This window comes from Chlamydotis macqueenii, chromosome 19 (genome assembly GCF_036417535.1).
Source record: "Chlamydotis macqueenii isolate bChlMac1 chromosome 19, bChlMac1.mat, whole genome shotgun sequence".
Lineage (NCBI taxonomy): Eukaryota > Metazoa > Chordata > Aves > Otidiformes > Otididae > Chlamydotis > Chlamydotis macqueenii.
The window spans coordinates 7,346,529-7,372,283 of NC_141574.1; the positions used below are offsets into that span (position 1 = coordinate 7,346,529).

Consider the following 25,755-nt stretch of genomic DNA (forward strand, 5'->3'; position numbering starts at 1 on the left):
AGATCTCTAACATTACATAATCTCTTCAGAGGGCCCTGTCAGCGCACTCCAGATCACTATTGACATCCAGAAAGTGAGCAAACCATCACTGAATTAACCTGCCATTTCCATCACACAGACAGTTAAGCGTGTTTATGAGCAAAGCCGTGAGCACATAGTAACGAACTGCTTTGTGATATCAGTCCTCAGAGAATCTGGCATTGTTTGGAAGCATTTGGTCAATGACTTTTTGGTGCTCATTCTGCATGCAGAGGAGGAAGGAATATGGTCACGTTTACTAGAGCATGGATTCCCCTTGCTTTCAAATACCCTTAAGGATGCGGGTGTTTGAAAGCAAGCCCAGTATGCAGCAACCTCACCAGCTTGAAGATTTACTCAGAATTCACATTAATTCAGGAAGAGGTACACAGCTCACATGGAAATGCAGCGAGTCAGAGAAGACCAAAGCTCAGCTAAAAAAGCTACACATAGGGTGGGATAAAGTTGGGAATCCTATGCCACCCTGAATTTCAATCAGAGTGTCATCTGTTGTGTGGGAAAAGTGATCCAAATCATGTCATTATTCATCCCATCTGACTCAAAGCATGCAGTACAGGTGAGTTCAACTCTTAATCTAAGATGACTTCATGCATTTCACTGGGATTTCAAATTCAGCCTGTAGACCTAAGCATTTCAGACGGGTCCAAAAAGCAGTTACTTGGTTTAGCGATTTTTCTAGGACACAGACATTTAAGGCTGCAGCATGAAAGTTTGGAAACTTTAATACTTTGGTGGTTCTTTCAACATCTCAAAGCAATTCTGCCTTGCTATGCAAGTCAAAACCAACAATCCAGATTTCTCTTCCAGTCTTTTTGAGGATAAATCTAACTAGAAACCCCCTTTTATCTGCCTTTAGAAGGCAGAAAAAAAAAAAAAAAGCTAGTAAGATTATTTAATTAATGAAGAAAACAACTGCTTTTGGTTCATTTGCCTGGTCCTGTTATTTCCCAGCCCTTTTCAAGTAAGTCTTTGTTGACAGACCATAGCAGGGTTTTGGCTGTTAAGAAGAATCCAAACAAAGTTTCAGCTCAGAACACTCCTAAAGGAGGAGGAAATGTCCCAACCTGGTTCATCTGTCCTGGGTAATGGGAGAGCGCACTGGGAGGTGGAGATCACTCTAAGCAACACACTTCTACAGAAATAGTCATCCTCATGATCCCACTGAAGTACAGGAGCAAGATCATTCACCTCATGTGTTTAGGCATATTGTCTTTCCATGCTCAAGAGCCTTGAGGACATCTGAGATTCAAATTGGAAGCACCTGATTTCAAAGTTTTGCCGATAACTTGGTCTGCTTCTCAGCAGTGGTATTAGCCCAGGCCACATTTAAGCTAGTATTAGCAATTCAAAGTGGCTCAAAGCAAGGATATAATCCTTACAGGGAGTGGAAACCTTCCTTTCCTACGTTTCCTAGCAGCAAAATGGTAGAACTCTATATCAGCAGGAACAGGGCAAAGTGCAGAAGGTTCCCATGGGAGAGAAGTTAACCCACTTGTCTCAGATTTCAGCACCAGGGTACCCTCAGCGCCTGTATTTTCTATCTAGTGAGCAGAGCAACTATACCTGAACAATGAGCTTACGATAATAACTCTCCTCACACACCGCATAACGAAGTCCCATCTATAGGCCTAGTTGTTTAACCCTTCCAAGTGACTTATTCCAGGCTCTCAGCCAAGTGAATGCTTAAGTAGAATATATGTAGCTATGATCTTCACAGGCTGGTATTCATCTTGCCTCAGAAATTGTTTAGGGCAGAGAGGTCGAGAAGAATAGAGTGCAGGTTTAAAAAAGATTTGTTTCTAAGAGACACATCACTAGATTCATTCAATTTAGTGAAGAAACTAAGGTTAGGAGAATGCCTTTTAGAAACTATTCCCATAGTAATTTAATACAGAGGTTTTCAAAAGAAGGCAGAAAGCAGTTAAGAAGTGTTGCAGTTCAGTTAGATAAGAAGCTATCTCATTAGTATAGATTAGATCTAAACACTTACAGAATAGCAGTCACCCTCTTTACAAGGCAAACCCTACACCCCTTCCTTTCAGACGCTACAAACCAAGCTACGCAGTGCTTTTAAGGGGTCCAGCCCTATCACAGACTTACTGACTAGTCTAAAAATACCTCTGAAAGCAAAAAAAAAAAACCTCACTGATCAGACAGGCATTGTTCTCAAATAGTGTTATTCATCACAACATCTCTTATCATAAGAGGAAAGAGTCTTCAGAAAGACAGAAGAGAGAGCAAAACTCCTAACTCTGAGCCTGAATACGGCCCACACATCTCTCTCCCCAGGCAAAGAACCAGGAGAGCTGCTGCTTGGGGTTTTTATAGCAGCATGGGGCTGGTTAATTGGGTTTCATCTGCAGCAGGTGGGTGTTTCCAACACCCTCGGCATCTGCTCAGACAGTTAATGCGACCTTGTGTGTAAAGGTAATGGTGTAACTGCAAGCAGACTGGCTTTCTCCAAAATACCAACAGCAGATGATAACCAAGATGGAAAAGCTTTTTTTTTTAATGTTGTTTTAACTGTATTTGCTTCAATGTGCAGGTGTTTTCACTCACTCATGTTTATTTCAATGAGATTCCACATTTAGAATAATAAAGGGGAAAAACTGGGAGCCAGGAAGGAATGGGATGAGAAGACAGAGGGACAGACCAAGCCTGGACTTTACTGAGGGGCCTCAAGAGTCTGGAGAAAGGGGCCAACAGGAACTTCATGAGTTCAGCAAAGCCCCTCTACCTGGGACAGCTTAGTCCCCAGGCGTAAGTGCAGGCTGGGACCTGATTTTCTGGACAGCAGCCCTGCAGAGAAAGACCTGGTGGCAATAAAGTGAATGTGCAGTTATTTGGCTGGAGATACACAGAAGCCAAATGGCAGCTTCTCAGTTAATCTTATGTCATTTCCAAAACCCTTCAGAAAGAAAAGAGAGTTACATTTCATTGAAAGCGAAAGGATAAGATATCCTAGGCAGCAATAAACCGGCATCCCCCAACGTGCTCTGAGGATACATAGAAACAAAGAGCCCCAGAAGCAACATTTGCAGATAGGTCAGAGGTTTTGCATTTGCTTTAGCTCTGGTTTTATCCTATTTACCGTGCCCCTAAGGCACTGCAAGTGAGACAGAGGTATTGTGACAACCCATCCACTCTCCAGAGAGGGGAAGGCACTTAGCAATCATTACAACTCACGCTGTTCAGGCAGGAACCCCAAACCCCAGCTTCCAGCACTGGCATTGAGGTGCAGGGTCTGTGGAGCAGAAGCAGCAGCAGACAGACCATCTCTGGAGAGCTATTCCCTGCATAAACAGCTCTGCAGGGGCAGGCAGTCACAATCTGGCTCTGGAGACTTTTATGTCTCCAGTTTCAAATGAGGCTCAGTTTAATATTTTTTTTAACATTCTGTCTCCCTAAGAAAAGTCAGCTCCAATGTGGAATTGGCTCTGAGAACTGCAGTCCCCCGATCATAAACGCTACCAAGAGATGTGGCATGGCGTTCAGCATGAAGGCTAGATTAAGGTTTAGACTGTAGCTTTTGGGAGTCATGCAAATCACTAATTACACATGCAGCCCTTAGCACAGCAATGTGTAATGCTGCATACTACTTTGGGAGAGATTCAAAGAGAAATAATGTCGTTTAGCACTAAAGTAAGAAGGTTCCCTATAACATTAAACAGCAGAATTTCCCTCCGAGCAGAGGTTTGTCTGTGCCTTTTTAGCAGGTGACATCCTGAGGCTCTGTCAAAGCCCAGAGATAAGAACTCCTGTACTTGCTGAACAGCAGCAGCCAAGAGCTAGGGTCCCCAGAAGTCATCTTGTACCTGAATTTCCATCTGCCTTCTGAAAAATGCTTTTGGCTGTGGAAAGCCTAAAGAGTGCTAATACTCCATGTAGCTAAAGATATCCCACAGCCTCCTTGGGCAGGACAAAATGGAGCGGCTGTCATTACTGCTACTCAGGTATCAGAGTGAGAATAGATCTGCGATCAGGCGTGCCGCAGCCCCACAAGGCGGGCAGCAGGGCACAATCTATATCAGATTTGTTTAAAGTTTCTTTCATTTAACTCTCTTTGCTTTGAATGTATGACACCCGTACAGACCAGCTGTCGAGTAGAGATTTGACAGATGTGGCTTGAAAGAACACAGGAAAGCGTGCAGCAGCCTTGGGACTACTTTGTGTTAAAGCAGAGAACACGGATTACCTGAGACACAAAAAGAAGTTTAAACCGCCTCGGCCCGGTCTGTTCTGTATTGGTACACAATTGCCACTTAGTGTAATGAAGAAACAGAGAAGAGAAATTGGGAATTTGAAACCTGCAAGATTCCTGGCTGTTAAGATAATAAGCAGTGCTTTGCACACGTATGCTTTTAACATAACCAACCGCAGATCTGACGGGAACAATGAAAGGTAGGCAGCGATTAAATTGGACCATTTTCTTTCTGGTCACAAGTGTTACTTTGCAGGAGAACTAGTCATAAGTGTTTCAATAAAAAGCTGTTTGCATTCAAAAACAGCCCTTTTATCAGAAGCCTTAAAGACTTTCCAAAAGCAAAAAGACAAAAAAAGTTTGAAGTTTTATAGCCTTTCTTGAAAATATTCACGTTTTTCTGGAATTTATTTAAGATGTCACAAAGAATGGTATTAAAATGATCTCTAGGTTTTAGCAACAGTGATTCCCTAACAAGGTCAGTTAAAACAAAATTCAGTCATGGATTCAATCTCATTCTCAAGGATTCAAAGCTAAAGTTTTCAATTAAAATTTTGAAAAAGTCTTCTCCAAGCATGCAGAAATGACAGATGAATTTGGGAAATGCTTTGAAACAAACCAAAAAAAAAAAAAAAAGTCAAGCTTTTATTTTAGCTTTCCTTTGTTTTCCAAAAGTAGGTGTCATCTTTCAATCAGCACCATGAGATTTGTGTTCACTATACTTGCATGTGTAATGATGCTGGTATAATTTGCAGCAGATGTACATTTGGGGAGAAATTATTTTCCTCAGAATCTATTTGTGTGGGAGGATGAAGTATGGTTATAATGAAGGTGCTGTGGGAGCTGAATGACTTTGCATCTCAAGTACAGGTGCACTTGGGTGTAACTTAAACATAGTTTGCAATCTCTCTAAATGGAGCATTTATAGCCAATTACACTTGTCATTCACCTTGCAAATACGTCTATCCAATTCAACAGCATATGCAGTAAGCAGAAAAATAAAAGATATTATATGAGCTGACAGCAGAATAGAGGTGTAGGTATCAGCATCTGTATATATTGCACATTTGGCAGATTTCTGAACCAAAACACAATGAATTCAAGTGGTGGCCTCCAATGCCCTTATTCTCTCTGCATCAGAAGCCTCCTGTCAAATGTAATTTCCTCCAGGAAGACATGAATCTAGCTGAGACTTTCCAAAACCTGTCCAAGTGATTTGGACACTCACTTCTCATTAGTATTAACAGCAAATGAGCACGAGCATCTCCTAAGCGCCTCTGGAAATCTCTTTGTGGCTGTTAAATGACTGTTTGGGCAACCTGCACTAGAAATGACAAATTTCACATTTGTTTACCCATACTCAGATATTCATAATATCCATGTTCCAAATGTCAAGATTTTCCCTCAAAAAGAGCTGAGGAGGGGAGAAAGAGACTTTTGCTGTGTTTGGATTAAAGGACAAAGGTCACATTCCCAAACTGTCTCCTCTGCAGAGGGCTGTACATACCAATTCCAGGATAATACCACAGTCCTTGTCATCTTTTTTGTCACCGCCCTAGGCTGGCATGTCACTGCGATGGGAATAGGGACGCAGAGGAGTTACATGGCTGCACGTGTCTCATGCACTGAATCACAAGCATCGCCCCTGGAGAGCACCAACATGGAGGGAAAGGAAAGGTGAACTGCCATCGGCACACCTGATAACATGTCCTACAGAAGGGAACAGCTATTCTTTTGAGATCCAGATTTTTAGCGTTACACCTTAGATCATGTTTAGTCCCACTTACGGTTTCAGGAAACACCCTTCCTGTCCAGGAGAAGAAAATGTGAACTGAAGAAAAGCAAACTCATTCGTAAGCTGACAATAGATTGTATTCTCCCCTTTCCCCACTAAATTGAGGGCCAGAAAGAGGTTTGTAAGAGATTTCGTTCCTGTTATATCCAGATTCAACTTTTCACACCCTTAGAAGCCAGAAAGCCTTGTAAGCCACTTCTCAAACCAAAAGCACCACGAACTGCCATCCACCACTCTCTGTTTACTTCCCCATTAAGCTGGCAGTAGCTTTTCCTTTCAAAGCCGTAACAAAATAAGTCTTACCAACAAATATATATGCAAATAAGTAATACTGAGCTTTACAACTCCCTTACATGGCTTCTTGATCTGTTATTTAACTGACAACACTTCCCTTTTTTCCAAATGTATTTCATGTACATACGTCTGTTTTCTATAATCTTCTCAATTTCTCTTATCTCTTGTATTTTAATAAACCACATGTCCAGATTCGGTATCTTCTTTAGCAGCCAGAAAGGGAGATATATTTGTGCATTGCAGTTATTGAAATTCTAAACATCTCCCTCCCTTTATTTGATTTTAGTGAGATTCTGGACGTTTTTTCAATATCAAGAAGACTGGATTCAGTGGAATGTAACTCTGAAAGAAGTCCTGCATCAAAACTTTAATTTCAGTTCAAAACTCCATTACTTTAAGGTATCCCCAGAAGATCTGGACAGGGTGAACCTTTTTTAATGAACTACTTTCAACACTCATTTCAGATTAAACCAGAATTGGGTTTTTGCTTAAATTTTTCTTAACACTGAGGAAAAAAAAAAAAAACACAAACAAAACCTGAGAGCATTATTTTGCTTTCACATATATTTTAGCTCATGACAAGCACTCCTGATGGTCACCTTGCTTAAGTAAGGACAGACTTAAACCTTTAAATCTGCCTTTTGGGGCATTATCCTCCTTGTATTAGTGGAATAAACTACTTAAAACAGAGTTCTACGTTCCTAGGGGCCTCTCTGCTAGTCTGTCATTGATGACTTGGACAGAGAGAGCATTACGGTAAGAGGCTCATCTCAGCAATTCTTGTATTAGCTACCGCGAGAGACACCAGCAGTCATTGCTCACTGATCCTTTGAGAAACAGCAGTGATTTGTCTCTTCGTTTTCTCTCAGCTTTCTGTGGACTCAGTGTCTGTAGTTTTGTCGAAAGACGCTCACTGGATATATTCTCTAGTCACAGCTGCTTAAAGGTACGTCTTGGCCAAGTGGGAGTTGGAGTTTATTCAAATGAAACTGTAGAACCCAAAGTAATTTTAACTCCTCCCCTTGCACACACACTTTCCCACTCAGAGTAAGAACAGCAGATGCACTTTACAGCTTCAGGGGAAGAAAGTGGCTTATGTGGAAAATTTAAGAACAGTGGCAAAAATCAGGGGCCTTCTCATGCCAGCTGAAACTTCCCTATCGCTTTCTGGTGTTATCTCAGACCTGTCAGCCAGAAAAAGCTCAGAAGATGCATAGTTTCAACTTTTCACCCATTCCCTTGGGGCCACACTGGAAGAACAGCAAAATTAATGCTCCAGCCTGAATAGTCTTCAGCTACATTGCTCCAGAGAAAGAGAGCTGGAATTAGGAGTGCCCCTGCTTTGCTACGGTCATTCCCAGGCCTTTCAAAAGCAACGGAACACCAGTTGTGTCTGTTTCCCACTGAAGAAATTAATCTGAAACTCACATTTCTCCCAGCAGCATTCTGCCACCTGCCTGTGCGTACTGCATTTCACCATGGGTCAAGTCATCAATCTCCAGCCTCAGCACTGACTCTCCAGAGGGGAGCCGTCCTCCTTCACTTACCTGTTCATGCTGCCATCTGAACCCCTCCAGACTGGAAAGAGCCAGAAGGCAATTCATATCTCCCCCCAAGTGAAGCCTCTGAAATGCCCTCTGCAGGTTCCTCTGCTGATTACAGACACAGTCTAGTTTAGATCATGTCACTGACTTTTAGACAGTAACAGTTAGGGAAGCAAATCCCACCGCTGAGATGTTGCTCAGCTGCTTTATTTAAATCAGACAACGACACACTGCAGCGTCAGCCCTTGAGTCCATCTTTCCACCTCTTTTACCAGGCTCAAACACAAAAGGAACGAGAGATCTCACCAACGGGGATGCCACGAACGCTGCGCTGCGCAATGTGCTCCCTGCAGGCTCTCTCTGAACAGTGCACGTGCCACAACTTTCCCTGGTTTTTATCATTTTCTTCCCCGATAAGATGTCAGTCTTAATGCAAACTGTTACACCAGTCACTGCTGGCTCTGTAGGTAATTTCTCAATGTACACGTTCTTCAAAGCAATTTGAACAATTAAAAATTTAACCACATTAAATTAACACACCTACCTTTAATCCGAGTCTGTCAAATGCATGGTCTTGGAGCTGAATGCGTACAGTCCTTTCGTTCGGTGTTTTAAAACTGGAGCATAGTGCTGTCTGGATGCCTTCCAGGCAAAGTCAAGAGCAGTCAAGAAGTCCTTCATGAACTCCTCAAGTCCTTCTGCAGCAAGTTCTCTTCTGTGACTCAATGCCCCAGTTGGATTTGGTCAGGGGAGCTTGTTTCTTTCTTTTATTTTGAGGCTCCCACCACTTCTGGGCCACAAGGGACAGGAAAGTGTGCTTCAGTTCTGAGATCATGGATTGAACACGTTGTCCGAGAGCAAAGTATTGCAATGTAAAGTACTGCAAATGCAGACTGACTGCTTTCTAGCCAGATCTTATCGATCAGAAAAGCTTGACTTCATCCCAATTTTGTGACCAGATGTAGTCATTATGCTCATCCACAGCTCCAAGTAGCGTGGTTTGTGTAGCTGGAGTTCGGTGTGTGGAGAAAAAGAGCAAGACTGCCTGTAGTTCACCTTGCAACTAGCTGGAGGCCAGGAAAAAGACAGATACGTGTCTGGGGAAGCAAATTCCGTACCTTATGCCTCATACGCTGCCTTTGAGGTGTAACAAAGCCAGTCAGGGACAGCCTGGCTGTGACAACCTACACAGCATCCTTTTCCTGGATGAAGGCAGCAATCCTGTTGCTGGTGTGCATGGCGTCCACTCCAGCTTCCTCAACGGCCTCCTGGCACAGCACAACAGCACTTCCATCAGAGAAACAGGGATGGCTGCCACCACCAGAGAGCCAAGAGCTGGACTGCAGGCATGTGTCCATCTGTACTGGGACGAAGGGCTGTTTTCGGGAGGCTGGGGTGATACAGCAGCACCTCAGGGCCTGCACAAACACAGGAGAGTGCTCTTGGAGGCCCTGTGTTGGGAGGCCAAGCATAGGGCAGCACCTCAGGCCCACAAAACACGGTATAGGACTCTGGGAAGGACATTTCAGGAGACCCGCAGATAGAGCAGTGCGCCAGGCCTGTTCAGACACAGTGTAGCACTCTTGGAGGACCCATTTTGAAGGCCAGGTGACATGGCAGCACCTCAGACCCGCACAAACACAGCACAGCGCTCTTGAAAGGGCCAATTTCACCAGGCTGGGGATAGGCCAGTAGCTCAGACCTGCACGAGCACTGCGTAGCACTCTTAGAGAGCCGACTCCGAAGGCCGGCTGATACAGCAGCTCCTCAGGCCCGCACCAGCAGGGCGAAGCGCCCTCGGAGGGCCGAGCTGGTGACGCCGGAGGCACGGGCATCGCCTCAGACCTGCACCACCAGGGCACAGCGCTCTCGGAGGGCCCATTTTGGAGGCCGGGGACAGAGCACGGCCCCCAGCCCGGCCGCGCTGCGCACAGCGCCCCGCCCGCACAGCAGCCCCGCGCCGCCTCAGCCGCGCGCGCAAGGCGGGAAGGCGCTGCCCGGCGCCTGCGCGCTGCGGCCTCGGGGGGGGGGGGGGGGGGCGGCTGCGCGAGGAGGGGGCGGCGCCAACCGCCCGCAACGGCGCTGCCCGCGCGCGCACGCCCTCGGCGCCACTTTCGGCCGGAAGAGGCGGGACGCGGCGCAGCGCGCATGCGCTCTGCTCGACTCTACGGAAGCCTGCAGGCCGCGTTTGAAGGCAACGGCGGCGGCGGCCCCGGCCCCGGCCTGAAGCGAGGGCTGGAGGGTGTCGCGTCTGCCGGCCGGGGGTGAGAACGGGATGGCGGCGCCGTGAAGATCGCGGTGAGCCCTTCACCTCTGCCATGGGCAGGGCGGGCGGCTGCGGCTGGGCCGGGGCGGGCAGGGCGGGAAAGCGGCCCTGGGGTGGGCTGGGGGAGGCTCGGGGCTCTTGCGTGAGGGGAGAAGGGGCTGGGTGGGTGGGGTGAGGAGGGGGCTGTGGGGCAGGCTCGGGAGGCGATGGAGGCCCTTGAGCGGTGGGGGAGCGGGTCCCAGGCGGGGCGGCAGCTGTGGGGCAGGCCTGGGAGAGTGGGGTAAGGATTGGGGGCTCCGGGAGGCCCCAGGTCCCGCACCAGGCATAAGGCACAGGGCCCGCAGGCGGCTGGGGGCTGGCTCAGTGTCTCCTCTCTCGCTTGCAGCACGCACCGGAGCAGGCTGGATGCCCACAGGCAGCAGGACGCTATCGCAGGCTGTCCGGGCACTCGGCAGGGGCACAGGACTTTTCTCCCCCCGCACCTCCTTGCCAAGATCCTACCTCTGCTGCGTTGCCGTCCCTGTGGCCAGCTTCAGTCACTGGTACCAGCTGCTGTTGCAGCGTGTATCTCTCTGGTCCGCAGGCAGAAACCAGGGTTGTGGTGCTGAGGGTTTCCATTTCTCCCTGCTTTTGAACGCTTGGCTTCGCCGAGCCTGCACGGCTGCAGAGGACATGGCAGAGCAGAGGTACTGCGTAGACTATGCCAAGCGTGGCACGGCAGGCTGCAAGAAGTGTAAGGAGAAGATCGTGAAGGGAATGGTGCGCATTGGAAAGATCGTTCCCAATCCTTTCACGGAGTCTGGCGGGGACATGAAGGAGTGGTACCACGTGAATTGCATGTTTGAGAAGTTAGAGAAGGCCCGGGCCACCACCAAGAAAATCGAAGACATCACAGACTTGGAAGGATGGGAAGAGCTACAGGATGGGGAGAAAGAATTAATCAACAAGCATATCTCAGGTGAGACATGAGGCGGTACCTGGCTCCTTTTTTACTTTACTCATCCTCAAGATATGCCACTGATGGCCACGCAGCTGTGCCTTTACCGCGAAATCCTTGCGGATATGTTAGTGTGACCTAGTGACAAAGTGGGTAGCGCTGCTCAGATCTGTGTCTCAGCCCTATAGGAAAGGGAAGAAGCAGTCACTTCTGCTGCAGCACTTCTTAATTCATTTGTCAAAACTCATCATGGAGGTCTAGGTGATTTAATTGAATGTGCAGACGTGGGCAGATACATCCCAGGGGATATATTGCTTTTTTTTCCATGATCTTTAGTAAATTGTGTGGTCTTCTAAGTTTTGATAGCTGACTTGTTTGTTGCAGTGTATCTTACATAATACATTGAGTGGCGAATGAGATTATTTCTGATGGCTGATTTAAACCTCGCTGTTTTACAGAAGCTAATTCCAAGGCTGCAAGTACACCGAAGAAAAAAGTGATAGTGCAAGCTAAGCTCACTGCCACAGGACAACTAACCACAAAAGATCCTTTAGCTCTCATCACTCCATCACCAAAGAAGTTCTCCGGTTTTACAGGTAGGACTTAAGAAACTGATTTTGGGAAATCCTTCTCTTCTAGTGTCAGCATCAGAGGTGTTTTAACTCGGCTCAGATTGGTAGGTTTTTACCTATAGGAGATGGTTTAATTTTAATTACTTCTTTAACATCTGGTTTGCCAAAAATGGTTTTGTTAGTGCTTTCTTAAGGTGTCAGTATTGAAAGAATGCATGTTTGAGTTTCTAGTGTTCCCAAAGAAACAAAGTTTATGCAGTAACTCACGTTGTCAGGCTGACTCCACTACTGCCTTAGTCCACTGGCTAATTTCAATCAGACTGTGGAGGTACAGACTAAAGATACCCCACGTGGAGCTCAAAAATCTGGGGAAAGAAAAATCGTTGCAAGGGATTCCTAGTTATAGTATTCATGGAAGGGGAAATTGTATTCCTCAGCAGCTTGTCCTGAGAAACGGCTGCTGGCAGGACAGTGTGTGAGCACTGACTGACCTGACACAGACGTGCAGCTCTCAAACACCCAGAGCACGCGCTGCCACATACAAAGCCAAAGAGATGAGAATGTGTAGGGGTGCTGGTGTGGTAAAGGAAGAGGGAATGGGGACATTTCCTCCCATTTTAGGAATTATCTTAGGAAAAAATGTTGCTGCGAAGGGCAAAGGTCAATAAAGTAGAAATAAAACAGAAGTATCTGCCAGCAGGAATTCTTTCTCACCAAGGTTTAATCATATTTGTTTGGTAGAATCAAGGACCAGAAAATTCTGATGTACTGTGAAGAGCAAAAATAATGAAAAAATAGTTTAGACTTTTTTTTTTTAATGGTAATTAAAATTTAAAGTCACAAATTTTGGTGTAGCATGCACCATCACTTGGTTCTGAGGCTTTGCCAGCATACTGGGAGTGTTCTTTTCAGCTTGCCAAGCAGAGGTAGCTTCAGCTTCAAAATTTGCACTGTATTGTATGTGCTGTAAAAGCAGCTTCTTATGTCTTTGCAGCCAAGCCAAAGAATTCTGAAGATGTCTCTGCAAACTCTTCCCACAAGTCTAGCCTATCCGCAAAAAAATGCGATCCGAAGCACAAGGACTGCCTGCTGCGAGAGTTCAGGAAGCTGTGTGCCATGGTTGCCGAAAAGCCTAGCTATAATGTGAAAACACAGATCATCCAGGATTTTCTGAAGAAGGGATCCGGAGGAGGTATGATTCCTGCTTGGCGTTCTCAGCATATGAAAGCCCTTTCAAAATCAAATTCAAAGTATTCTTTCAAAAGCAAGGGTGAAATAAATTCTGATTGCTGTGTAGTCCAAGCTGCGCGCTGTGATTATTTCTGAACTATGGAGATAATGTTTGCAAAGTGAACTGTCTCTAAATAACAAATTCGGATAGGTGTCTCGGGCTCAGATGGTGGGGAGCGGGCACAACCAACCAGAGCCTGTGTGTGAAAATAAACAGTAACAGTTTCTAATGATCTGTGCTTTTTTTCCAGATGGTTTTCATGGTGACGTATACTTGACCATTAAGCTGCTGTTACCAGGCGTCATTAAAATTGTTTACAACTTGAATGATAAGCAGATTGTAAAGCTGTTTAGTCGGATTTTTAACTGCAGCCAGGAAGAAATGGTCCGGGACCTGGAACAGGTGAGTCCAGACAGCAGTTCTCTTAATTTCTGCTGTTCAGTCCCTCATTATGGAAATTCTGTCACTTTTTTTTTTTTCCCTTTTAGTCCTGTTTGAAAGGTTGTTAGCTTGACTGTTAGAGCGGGAGTTGGTGATTTTCTTTTATTTATTTTTATCTTCCCCTTCAGCGGTTTTCGTAGCACTTTCTGCCATCTGGAACCTTTAGAAAACAATGTTTGAACAGAAAGCAAGATGTGAACTCACCTGCAAAACTTTAGAAAGCAAGACTAAAATATCTAGGCAAGTTGGGCTGCATCCACTTTGTCTGAACTACTTTCTCTAGCATATTCCTATGTAACTGATTTATATTACCTTTTTTGTAACATCACGTATGGAAAACTGTGGTTCAATTAACAGATCTGTTACTGTGAGCTTAAGTAGGTTGATTCAGTTAAGCTACAGTCATACAATTGCAAGTGCTCACATGTGTGTGTTTAATTCCTGTGCATAGGAGTTGGCAATTCACTGTGCACCCTTCTGATTCATTGCAAGAGGGAGAAAATGGGTGACTTAGGCAACGAAGCTAATTCTTTCACCTCTGTTTGTTGCCTTGGTATATACTGCCTTCTAGTGACATCACTAGACTGTTTCAGATCCTTGGATTTACGAGTGGATTCATCCTGAGGAAATAAAGGGTCTGTGATGCTGCAGCAGTGAAAAACAGAGCAATGAGACGATACTGGTACTCTTACTTACCTTTTTTTTTTTTTTTTTTTTTTTTTTTTTTTTTTTTTTTTTTTTTTTTTTTTTTTTCAAATTAAACAGCTGAGAAGCTGTGCGGCTTTTTTCTAATGTTTGATTCCACTTCCTTCGTGCAATCTCAGCATCGTTCCTGTGCTTTATCCTACTTATTGGAATGACGTTGAATCCCCAGTTGGTCCCCGTTCTCTAGCCATAGCTCTGACCCACACCTTTATTTTGTTTTTGGAGACAGGGAGATGTTTCTGAGACCATACGCCTCTTCTTTGAACAGAGCAAGTCTTGCCCTCCAGCAGCCAAAAGTCTCCTGACCATCCAAGAGGTAGATGAATTCCTAATCCAGCTATCAAAGCTCACTAAGGAGGATGACCAGCAAAGTGTGCTGCAACATATTACTCGCAAGTAAGGAAAGTAATCGACCTCTGAAGGTTTACCCTAAAACTAGGAGTGGTTATCTACGTATCACAAGCTGGAATAGGTGAAAGACTAATCATAAGCCACAGAGACTGAATTTAACAGCTGTAAGCCGCTATTCGTGGTTTGACTAAGACCCCTTGACTGCTGACTGGCAATGGAGAACACGTACAGCTCCTGTTCATGCCAGCGAATTTCATCCTTGCCTGCCAAGGCGCTCTTCAGTCTATACTGAACAAGTGGCTTGCAGAACTGCCTTAATGGTACTTGGCTGTTAATTAAGTTGCTGTTCTTAAGTATCTTGGGAAAAGCCTTCAAGCCATTTAGACGTGTTGAAGGTTCCTGGTCTGGCTCAGTTTGTGTTGATTTGAGAATGTTACTGTCACTCTTGATGCATTAATTAAGTGAATTTTGGAAGGTACATCAATACTGAGGCAGAATTAATATTGGCATTCAAACATAAATATGCTAAAAAGCCTTTTGGATAATCTCTTGTGCCTCTGAGATGTCACTAGTAGTGTGTGCCTTTGTTCGAGTTTAAACCCTACAGAAGGGGAGGATCTCTTTTTTTGTTGGTTTTTTTTTGTTTGTTTGGGTTTTTTTTGTTTTTTTTCTTAGAGAGGCCTGGATTAGTTTCTTTGAGCTAGAAAGTAGTGCAGTTAAATGTCTGCCACTTCTGAATCTTCTCTCATGTTTCAGATGTACAGGTAACGACCTGAAATGCATCATCAGGCTAATTAAGCATGACTTGAAAATGAATGCTGGAGCAAAGCACGTGTAAGTCTTTATCTTTGAGATAAAACCAGAAGTGGGCACTAGCCTCATGAGCCAGGGGCAGCAGACCTGAGGTTGATCCATATTTCCCTCCTGTCCTCAATTTGTTGAAGGTTGGATGCTTTGGATCCCAATGCTTATGAGGCATTCAAAGCATCACGCAACCTCCAGGACGTGGTAGAGCGAGTCCTGAAGAACCAGCAGGAGGCTGAGAAGATGCCAGGTGTGAAGCGGACCCTCAGCGTGCAGGCCTCTCTGATGACCCCGGTTCAGCCCATGCTGGTAATGTTGGCTCCCCTGCAATGCTAACCTTGCTCAGCTAACCAGCTGAGCAAGAGATGGAGTTCTCTTACGTACTGTCAGAGACCCTCACCTTTAAGAATCAGTAGACAGATAAGTAACTGCATGTAGTGTGAGCTAATAGGTGGCGCAGTGCTGATTTTTACATTTAGTGCCATTTTCTAGATTGTTTTCTACCAAGAATTCAATGTACTCAGTACTTGCAGCTTCAGTGCCACTGCAGAACCTAAAATCTTGACTTGCTTTCAGTCCAGAGTGACTTTTTTTTGTTCATTTGTTTGACTGCCGTTCCAGAAGCTGATCCTTTCTCACCAAATAGCATAAGCTTCCCACTAGATTACAAATTCAAATAAGTTTGGGTTTTTGTTTGAACAAATCAGAGTCAAATATTTTTTTGGGGGCTAAGCGCATTCCTACAGAAGTACTTACACCTTTAAATATTTGGAGGTGATAAGCACTGCAAAGCTGTAATTATCTGGGCATATGCAGATGATTCTAAGTAAATGAGTAATTAAGAAAAGGAAAACTTTGGCTGGATGTCAGAGAACCTGGACAACAAGATCTACAAAGGAATTGGTAGTTAATTAATGAACTTACGTAAGAGTAGCTGTATTTCTAAATGTATCATCTGAGTTTGTTTGGAACTTCTCTCTCTCCGCACTTCTTAGGCTGAAGCCTGCAAGTCAATTGAGTATGCCATGAAGAAGTGCCCAAATGGCATGTATGCCGAGATCAAATATGATGGCGAGCGAGTGCAGGTCCATAAAAATGGAGATCATTTCAGCTACTTCAGCAGAAGCCTGAAACCTGTCCTCCCTCACAAAGTGAGCACTATGAACTCCCTCTTCTGTCATGTCAGCCCCTCTATAAACACAACTGAATTTTACAACAGTTTCTGTCAGCAAGGAGGGTACTTTCTGTTGTAGTCTTCTGTTATCAGTTCATTTTGGTGGACATTAGGAACTTGAAGCTACATTTAACCTGCCTGCCTTAGAGTCCTCTTTACGCACTGCATTTGGGGAGGCTTGATGCCAGTTGGATGAACTGGTTGTATCTGTTCAAGACTCATTTTTCTATTTGTAGACTATGAACTCATTTTTCTATTTGTGGACTGTGCTGTCTGTGCCGTAGTAGAATATAAAGCTAGTGCAGATATGCCTACAGGTGCCTCAGACGCGCTTCTGGAGAAAACATCTGCACTGGTGTGAGCCTGTCTCTTCAGCCAGTAGTCGTATATTTTTCTTTTCTTTTTTTTTTTTTTCCCAAGGTAGCCCATTTTAAGGACTTCATCCCCCAGGCTTTCCCTGGTGGGCAAAGTATGATCCTGGATTCAGAAGTTCTTCTGATCGATAACAAAACTGGCAAGCCACTTCCTTTTGGGACTCTTGGTGTGCATAAGGTAAAAAAAAGAAAAAAGATCCTTTGTTGTGGTTGGAGGCTGTTATTTTGCTGACTTAAAAACACTAGCACGCAATCTGTTATCACAGGCTCGTTTAGGAGATCTGGTGCTTACTAGGGCATTTGGGGAAAAAATAAGATCCCTGAGCAGGCTGACATGAATGAAAAGGTACTGCTCTAATACCATAGCTTGGATGTTAACCTGACCACTAGCTAGCAGAACTTCAGCTTCAGCTCAAGATTAAATAATAAAAAACCCTCGGAAAATCTTGCAATTCTGTCATTGCTTACTGTCGCTTCAGCAACGTGTGGCAGACTGGAGGACCTCAGTGATGCAGAGAGGGTTTAGTCCATATGAATATTACATAGTGTGTATGTCTAGACTAAATGGTGGTGAGGAAGAGGCCAGTAAAATGAAAATTAAATTCTAAGTGCTTTAATTTAAAGTAGCCATTAATCTGAAGTCTCTGGAATGCTTGTTGGTTTTTTGTTGCAGCAGTAGTGACGGATGCTACATTGCCTGAAATCATTAATATGTGTGGCATTATTTCCCTGTCACTGGGAAATCAGCATGTTTTGTTTTCCTAGTTTGTGCTTTAACACATTCAGTCTAAATCTTAATTCTCAGAGTACTTTTGTCTTTTAGAAGAGGCTTAAACTTATTATAACTAAAAGATTATGGAGATAAAAATACATAATTTTGTTTCTGTTATTTTTCTAAAACTCCACATTGCTGCTTGCTGCAACTCCAGATTTCTTTTAATCTATCTTAATTGTCTTTCAGAAAGCTGCTTTCCAAGATGCCAACGTTTGCTTGTTTGTGTTTGACTGCATCTATTTCAATGACATCAGCCTGATGGACAGGTATGTGTCTGGCACAGTGTGAGAGGAGCCTGCCCGGTTTCCCAGCGTGGCCGCGCTGGAATACAGTACTGCTGCAGAGGGAGCAGTTCACGCTGGCCGTTAAGACTAGCCATTTACCCCTGTACAATGAGGACAGCATGGGAGAATCCTTACTGTGCTTGGAATCATGCTCCATCTTGCTCTGCAGTTCCAAAATACCAGGATTAACTGCATTTCAGCTGAACTCGGCTCATCTTAGGCCCTCTGAAAGTAAATGTACACTTAACATGAAATTTCTATATTATACCTTACTTCTTGGAGGAAAGTAAGAATTGATTGTCCTCTCTGGAACTCTGTAGGAGAAATCGTTTGATTATTTAAGTAGCTTTTCTCAATGTTCACCTGACTGATACTTTGTGTTGAAATTCTTTGCTTGCCTTTAATTTTCCGTACCCTGATTTAGGCCTCTGTGTGAACGTCGTAAGTTCCTCCACGATAACATGGTTGAAATCCCCAACCGGATCCTCTTCTCGGAGATGAAGCATGTTACAGTGAGTTCAATGTTAAAGTAGCACGCGTGGTGATCTCATGGCTTGCACTCTGGACACTTTGCTGCTCCTCTACCACACAGCCTTTTTTATAATTAAGCCTGCAAATCCAGCTGTGTAGAAAAGGCTGAAGGATGATAGAAGGGAGCCAGACCGCTTCCAGTTTCCAAACTGGTAACTTCAAGTGCCACACAGCCCAGATACATCCTGAGCGTTAAACACTGCACTTAGTCAGCAGCGTGCTCAGTTTTACCTTTGTGTTACGCACAAGCCCTATGTCCCATTATTCTTCCTCACTGCTACCCATTTCCGTAGCACCTTGGTTTTGTTTGAGAATGCTTGGACATTTGGGGCAGAGAAAGCATTTTGGGAAGAAGAAAAGAGCATAGGTCCCAGGGCAGTTGGATAGAGAAGTAAACAGATACTGCTGGACAAGAAAATCTCACCTTGTATGGGACATACTTGGGACACAATCAGTGTGGCTACCTCATCTCTGAGGAGTATTTTTTTTAACTAACTAACCCTTCTCCTCTTGGGATGTATTTCCAGCTTACCACTGGATGTGCAGCAAAGAGAACTTGTATGGGACTCTCCCTGGAAAGCTATTTTAGGAAATTACCCATTCATCTCTCCGCAGTTGCTTTGGTTCTAGTGCACCACTGCTCCAAATAAAGCCTGAAGACCACAGCCCTTTAATGGCCTTGAGCTAACTGTGATTCCTTTCTTTTCAGAAAGCTTCAGATCTGGCAGATATGATCACCCGAGTAATCCGTGAGGGACTGGAAGGACTGGTGTTGAAAGACATAAAGGCAGGTTCACGTTTACTCATCACTGGTGCGTGCTGGGAATTGGGGAATAACAAAAGACAGATCTGTGGGTGAAGCACACGGGGCTGAGCATCCTTGAAACACTTCTGGGTTCCTGTCGATGCTGGTGTCCAATCCCAGTTGTTTCTTATGTATCTGAGCATCGCTGTGCTCTTGTACTGCTAAGCTGGGTAAAAGGACGGGCTGTTTGAGGAGATGGTTGTCCACCAGACAATCTCCTTTCTGACTGGGAATTCTTGCCTTGTTTTGCACAGGGTAATTATGAGCCAGGAAAACGGCACTGGCTGAAAGTGAAAAAGGACTACCTCAATGAGGGTGCGATGGCTGACACGGCAGACCTGGTGGTGCTGGGAGCTTTCTATGGACAAGGCAGTAAAGGTAAGTCTCTGGAGCTGGCTGACAGTCAGAGATCTGTCAGTTCAGAAAACTCTTAAGCTTTTTCCCATTCCAGGCCTCCTGTAGCGTTTGGTCTCCTACCAGAATGTGACTGGCTGTACCAGTTAATGACTGTCTGCTGCAGCCCATCACATGGCAGGCTATGACTTTACTGTGGGTTAGCTGGCACAGGAAAGACTTGGATCTTGCGCTGGGCTCTTGTGCGCTGTAGAGGCTCTCTGTTTCTCTTTTTTTTTGTATACGGGAGTTGATGCTGTGAAGCCATCACAAGCCCAAGGCCCTTTAACTCACGAAGGGTTTTGATTCATCACTTTGCTTTTTGAAAAGCTGAGGCTTGTCCTGTAGAAGATGGTGAACCACCCTGCTCTCCCCTCCTGCAGGTGGGATGATGTCCATCTTCCTCATGGGCTGCTACGATCCCAAGAGCGAGAAGTGGTGCACGGTGACCAAGTGTTCTGGTGGCCATGATGATGCCACCTTGGCGCGTCTGCAGACGGAGCTGGATATGGTGAAGATCAGCAAGGTGAGAGGGGCTCTGGCACGGAGGCAATCAAAGGAATGCTCAGCGAAGGGTTTGGTAAAAGCCGCCTTCCTGCTGAGCTGCTGGCTAAAAGCAGAACTGAAGTGCTCTGCTGGGAATGAGCAGACGCTCAATTAGAGCTAAAGCAGATAAACTGCTCTGACACAAATGAGATGTAGGTGCAGCCAGCTCGCAGAGATGAGGCGCTGCCTGAGATTTTGTACTCACACTGAGTGGGAAGCCAGGCACCATCTGTTTCCTGCTGAGACAAAGCTCTTTTGAGAAGAGCAGAGCAAGTACCATTTTTTTTTGGCATATTGCGAGTGGTGAAGACAGTCACTAGATGGGGCTGCGGGTGAGAAATGCTCCAGTCAGACTATTGCGGCTAGATAATCTGATATGTTGGGAGTTAAGACTTCTGTGAGTCGCTTATTTAGGTGAGGAATCTTGTTTTTCAAGACTTGACATATAAACAGAGAGCTGAATTTTAATATTTACTTGACCTTCTGAAGGCCATTTGCATCAAGGTTACAGCATCTTAAAAAGTGTTGTTTTATATGAATCACAATTGGAGCAACAACGTTACTGTTTTACACAGAATGACAAGAATTGAGAGCTGTGTTCATGTATGGTCATAAGTGCTATCATTTTGGTTTTGTGCTTTTAATTAATAGGATCCTAGTAAAATTCCAAGGTGGCTAAAAATTAACAAAATCTACTACCCAGACTTCATTGTCCCAGACCCAAAGGTACGTGCTGTCACACTCATTTAACAATGTTTTCCAGCCCTGATGCAGCAATCTACTGTATTTCATTTACCTGCACACATTGCCTCTGTTACAAGATCAGTCTTTATACTTGGAACAGGAAATTAAGTGCGAGTTTTTATCTCTGAATATTGCAGGTGCATTTCAGGCTAAGAGCTTCATGAAGAAATCACACCTGTAGCAATTCTAGGAAATATTATTGTGCATTAAATCCCTTCCAGAATTGAACTTACTTTAAATTTGAAGCATGAAAAATCTGACTTAAAACAGTTGAAGCACAGCTGTAACCCAAAAGTTGCTATTGTTTATGAAATTTATCAGTATGTTTTTGTGCCATGTATGTCTGATAGAAAAGGTGTTATTTAGAAATTGGCATTACATATTAGTCGAGGATCTCTTACGTGCTGAAAAAAAACAGAAGTTTTTCTAACTAAGGTGACTAAGAAGGTCAGTTTGTGCATATGGAACTCAGTGCTGGGAGGGGAGGGGGTTGTTGTAGAGGAACACAGACACATTAGAGTTAGTTCATGAGACAACACAGGAATGTGACGTGACTTCCTCAATACTGTGTTTAGAAAGCCCCAGTGTGGGAGATCACGGGGGCTGAATTCTCTAAAGCTGAAGCCCACACTGCAGATGGGATCTCCATTCGCTTCCCTCGCTGCACCCGCATTCGAGATGACAAAGACTGGCAGACGGCCACCAACCTCCAGCAGCTTAAGGTGAGTTAACGCAGTGTGTCTGCAGCACGTTCGAGAAAAAGTTCTGACCACAGTCTGTATTTAAGAAGACAAATTCTGATAGCAGGGTCTGTAGTGAAGATACCTGCTGACTGCTGCCTATGGTGGCATGTTACATTTTCCATTTATTCTAGGCTCAGGCTGCTTGCTGGATTATTTTGATGTGAATCTTGTTCTTTCGTGGGGCCTCTCGAGTCTCTTGAGCTGTTGTGTTGTGCACTTTCAGGAAGGTCTGTGCTGGCAGCTAGTTGTATCAGCTCTTGTAGCAGCCTGCGTGGTGAGGAATTTCCTTCCTGAAAGAGGTGACCTTTATTCTCTTAAGCGTACATGGTCATTTGGTCTCCCATTAATTGCTGAGATTGGGGGAGGCATCTGGGAAGTGACAAAGGGCAGGCTGGCCCAGTCCCAGGGCGCAGGGGCCAAACGGCAGCCAGCCAGGACCCCTGGGGCTGCACCCACCCCGCGCAGCTTCTCCGCCTCCTTTGCTGATGGAAGCCGGTTGGCCCGCCGCCACCCCCAGCAGTAAGTCAGCTGTTGATGAGATCTGTTCTCAGTCTGGTTACTGTCCTTTGGGCTGTCTTCACGCTGCCTACAGGGAGACTGCCAGCAGATGTAAGTGCTTGTTATGCCATGGAAGCAAGGAGTGATTCAGCCCACCTGCTGCCCAGCAGTTTTCTGGCTCCCTGTGCAGGTAGGGGAGAGAAAGGTAAAACACCCTCTTCAGACAGACCGTTCCCTGAGCAAGCAGTGGGTATTGTTCATTTTCAGGCTGGGGAGCCAGGCTGTGAAGAGTCAGTCTGTCTTGCTGTGTAGCAGATGATGTGAATGAGGCTCTTGGTACCTCCCTGTATGGCTGCCCTTAATGTCAAGCAGCTGGGTGGAATGCAGAGAGCTTGAACAAAGTTGACAGGGAAATGGCTACAAAGAGGTGCAGGAAGAAAAAGCATAAAATGCTTCAGGGGGGAACCAAACAGGAGCAGACCATGTTCATGTCTAATGTCAGAGGTTTCCCTGTGGCTGAAGACAGTGCTTTGTTTCTGGTGGGACAGGAGCTGTACCAGCTCTCCAAAGAGAAGGCTGATTTCAGTGTTGTGGCTGGGGAGGAAGATGAGTCCACGGCTGGCAGCAGCGGAGAGAATGAAGGAAATTCCAGGTCTTCCACACCACACAGCACTACTAAAACTCCTCCAAACAAGTCACCTGCAAAAGCCCAGAAGCCAGAAGGTAAGATGGTGCTTTCCAGGGAGAGAAGCCTCAGGGTGTGTCCTCCGTGTTTGGGGCAGGCAGGCTTTGGATCTTTGCCTTCAGATGCTCAGCGATCCCATGGAAGCTTTTGTGTGCATGTCAGAGTTAATGGGAAAAGCTGGTTAGACCCTTGCTTTGGGTCTGTGTAATTCATAGCATGGACTGAATAGCCACAGCTCCGAGGTGTGCTGGGATGGAGAAAAGACAAAGACAGCACTGATGATGCTGTTTGGGTTGGTGCTTCGGCAACTCACATAGGCAATAAAAACTCTGAGATTACATGCTGCTTAGAACAGATATCTTGAACCTAGCTGCGTCTCAGTTATAGTTTGTACCAAAACTACTTTGGAGTTACTTCTCTGGGACTGCAGTCCCTTTTAATCTTACTAGAGAAAGGTCCTCAGCAGTACGTGTAAGGCTGCTCTGAACAGCAAGGCTGTCCTCTCATTCCTGCAGATCTCATGCCCTTTGGTTAGATGTTTTTGGCCATGACCCAGTATTTAATTTTATTTGGATGAAATTCATGCATATAATAGGGCACCTGGATGAGGGGATTTCCAGGTAGTAAATTGCAAAGTTGTGAATTGAGTTTGATTCACCAGCACTTGGTCGCTAGGGAATAACTTGAAGCAGATTTCTGTTTCACAGTCTCAAAAAAGCAGTGTGGTGACAGCAAGGAGGGGAAGCCGAACAGCCACGTACTGGAGATGAGGGCAGGAACATGTCCCATGCCTTTTGCAGTAGAAGAATGTGTCCTATGAGTTACATTCCAACTCATGGGTTTTCCAGAAGCGGGGGCTGGGGGGGAGGCGGGGGGACACTTTTCCCTTTTACTCTCTTCACTCTTCCCCTTCCCCACTTCAGTACACAACCAGTGTCTGGTTATAGAGCGGAAATGACAAATGGTTTTGTTTTTAGAAAGCAAAGCAGTCATTGCATCCCCTCAAAAATCAGAGGAGAAGCGAGGGGAGAAGCGAAAAGCATCTGAGATGGATGACAATGGAACGAAGGTACAGACAGTGGGATGGCAACCACTTTGGGGTGGAGGGCGCTGAGGAGTTTTCCACTGTCTGTTCACTTTTGCCTTCTACCTGGGAAGCCTTTGAAATTGTCCTAGAGCAGCACCCTAAATTCAGATGACATGTAAAGACAGAAATGGCAGTAACAAGCCCCTTGCAAAGGAAGAGGATGGCTATGGCTCTTCTTTCCCGCCTGCAGTAGCTATTTTGATGTAAACAGCAAGCCCCCTCCTGGGGCAGTTATGTTCTACTTTAACTAAGCAGCAGCAGCTGGTAAAGGCGAAGACTTTAAGCTCGCGTTTACTGGACCACATCAGCATCGTCACCAAGAGGAATGATGGGGTAATAACTCCGCTTAGCTGGGGAGCCCTGTGCAGCTGTAACATCTGGCTTTCAGAGGAGCTGTACGGGTGTTGCTCGTGTCTATGATTTAACGGTGGTCCACAGAGCGAGCTGCAGTTATCAGGCACGGGATTAGAACGATAACCTTGGGAACTGTTGAGTTGTTCACGCCTCAAAGATTTTACTGCAGTTTCCAGACCAATTTAACGTTTTCACCAACTTGTGCTTCTCATTCTCTTTCACAATATGCAGACGCCGCTGCTGGACATATTCACTGGTGTGAGGCTGTACCTGTCGCCCTCTGTGAAGGACTTCGACAAAATCCAGCGGTACTTTATAGCCTACGATGGCGATCTTGTGCCGGAGTTTGACACAGCCTCAGCCACACACGTTATAGGGGACATTGATGACAATCCTGGTGCTAAGCGCGTGTCTCCCAACTGGATCTGGGAATGCATCCGGAAACGGAGACTGGTGGCCCCATTCTAGGAGCATGGGGCACTGACCAGTCTTCACAGAAGAATTCCCTGAAGGAAACAGCTGAGAAGTAGGTAGGTGGAAGAAATGGTGAGATTCCGCTGTGGAGACATGGATGAAATAAAATGCCCAGTCCATCAGAGGTAGTTATAAAGCTCCATAGCAACCGTATGGAATTAATTAAAACAACTCTCTGAAGAAATGTCACTGCTGAATCCATTTTTCTGCCCATTGTGTAGACCACTGCACCGATCTAGGTGCTGGTTTAGTCATCTTGGGTTTTTAAAGTTTGGGTATTTTTATAGATAAATAAAACTGAAGCAGTTTCTCCTTTGCTGTCAGGACTTATTTTCCAAATGTTATTCTCTGCCTGGACAGGACCACAGACCACCAAATACATGAAACTGTTTGCTGTACTGCCAGGATAGCTTTGGCTGCATAGCTGCCATGTGTCTGAAGGACACCTGTCCTTCTCCTGGTTTGACTTTTCTTTCCCATCTTCCAACATTCAGCACAGGTCTGCTTGCAGTAGCAGTTCACGCTCCTGCTGTAGGTTTCATTAGAACAAGACACCAAATAAGCTTGTCTTACAGCAACTGCTGTAGCGTTATCCAAGCATCTCGGACTGTTTGTTTTCTAGAATATGTTGCTCATGTTCTGCTACTCCATGTTTCAACAAGTAAAAGCTGAGAAAGGAACTCCACCATCTGGATCTTTTAGGATAGGTGAGAGACGTCCTTATCTGAAGCTGTTCAAAACTACTGCAAGTACTTGAATATTAATTAAATAAGGAAAATAGGTTTTAGAAATAGTTCATTTTAATTTATATGTGCATTTGCAGAATAACTGTGTGAGGCAGCCAAGTGCACGTGTACATTATGAAAAAAAAGTGAGCTGACCAGTTTACTGGTTCCCTTAGTCTCAAGGGTACAGAGTGTGCTCTCCCTTTGTAATCTTCACAAGTTAAGACTGTACGGCTAAAAAGTTACTGTTTTCAGTGAACTTTTTTCCTTCAACCTCTTCTGTACCTGTACCCCACCCACTAACGATATTTAGGCACCTGCTATCCTCAGCCTTTTCAGCTTGACGGTCAGAAGTAGCTGCAGGATCTCTGCTTTCTCCTGGC

The 25,755-nt window shown here is 45.1% G+C and overlaps 1 protein-coding gene across 1 annotated transcript; it reads left to right on the plus strand.

The window, feature by feature from the left end:
- The first annotated feature begins 10,053 nt into the window (after nt 1-10,053).
- LIG3 (DNA ligase 3) lies at nt 10,054-24,973 on the plus strand. The gene is made up of 20 exons (XM_086763389.1): nt 10,054-10,171; nt 10,525-11,097; nt 11,535-11,672; nt 12,643-12,840; nt 13,130-13,281; nt 14,255-14,421; nt 15,133-15,210; nt 15,321-15,489; nt 16,176-16,331; nt 16,775-16,906; nt 17,690-17,769; nt 18,212-18,299; nt 19,028-19,105; nt 19,378-19,501; nt 19,900-20,042; nt 20,714-20,788; nt 21,382-21,528; nt 22,596-22,770; nt 23,710-23,801; nt 24,405-24,973. The coding sequence occupies exons 2-20, from the start codon at nt 10,545-10,547 to the stop codon at nt 24,639-24,641; spliced, it is 2,982 nt and encodes a 993-aa protein (XP_086619515.1). The 5' UTR covers nt 10,054-10,171; nt 10,525-10,544; the 3' UTR covers nt 24,642-24,973.
- The last annotated feature ends 782 nt before the right edge of the window (nt 24,974-25,755 follow it).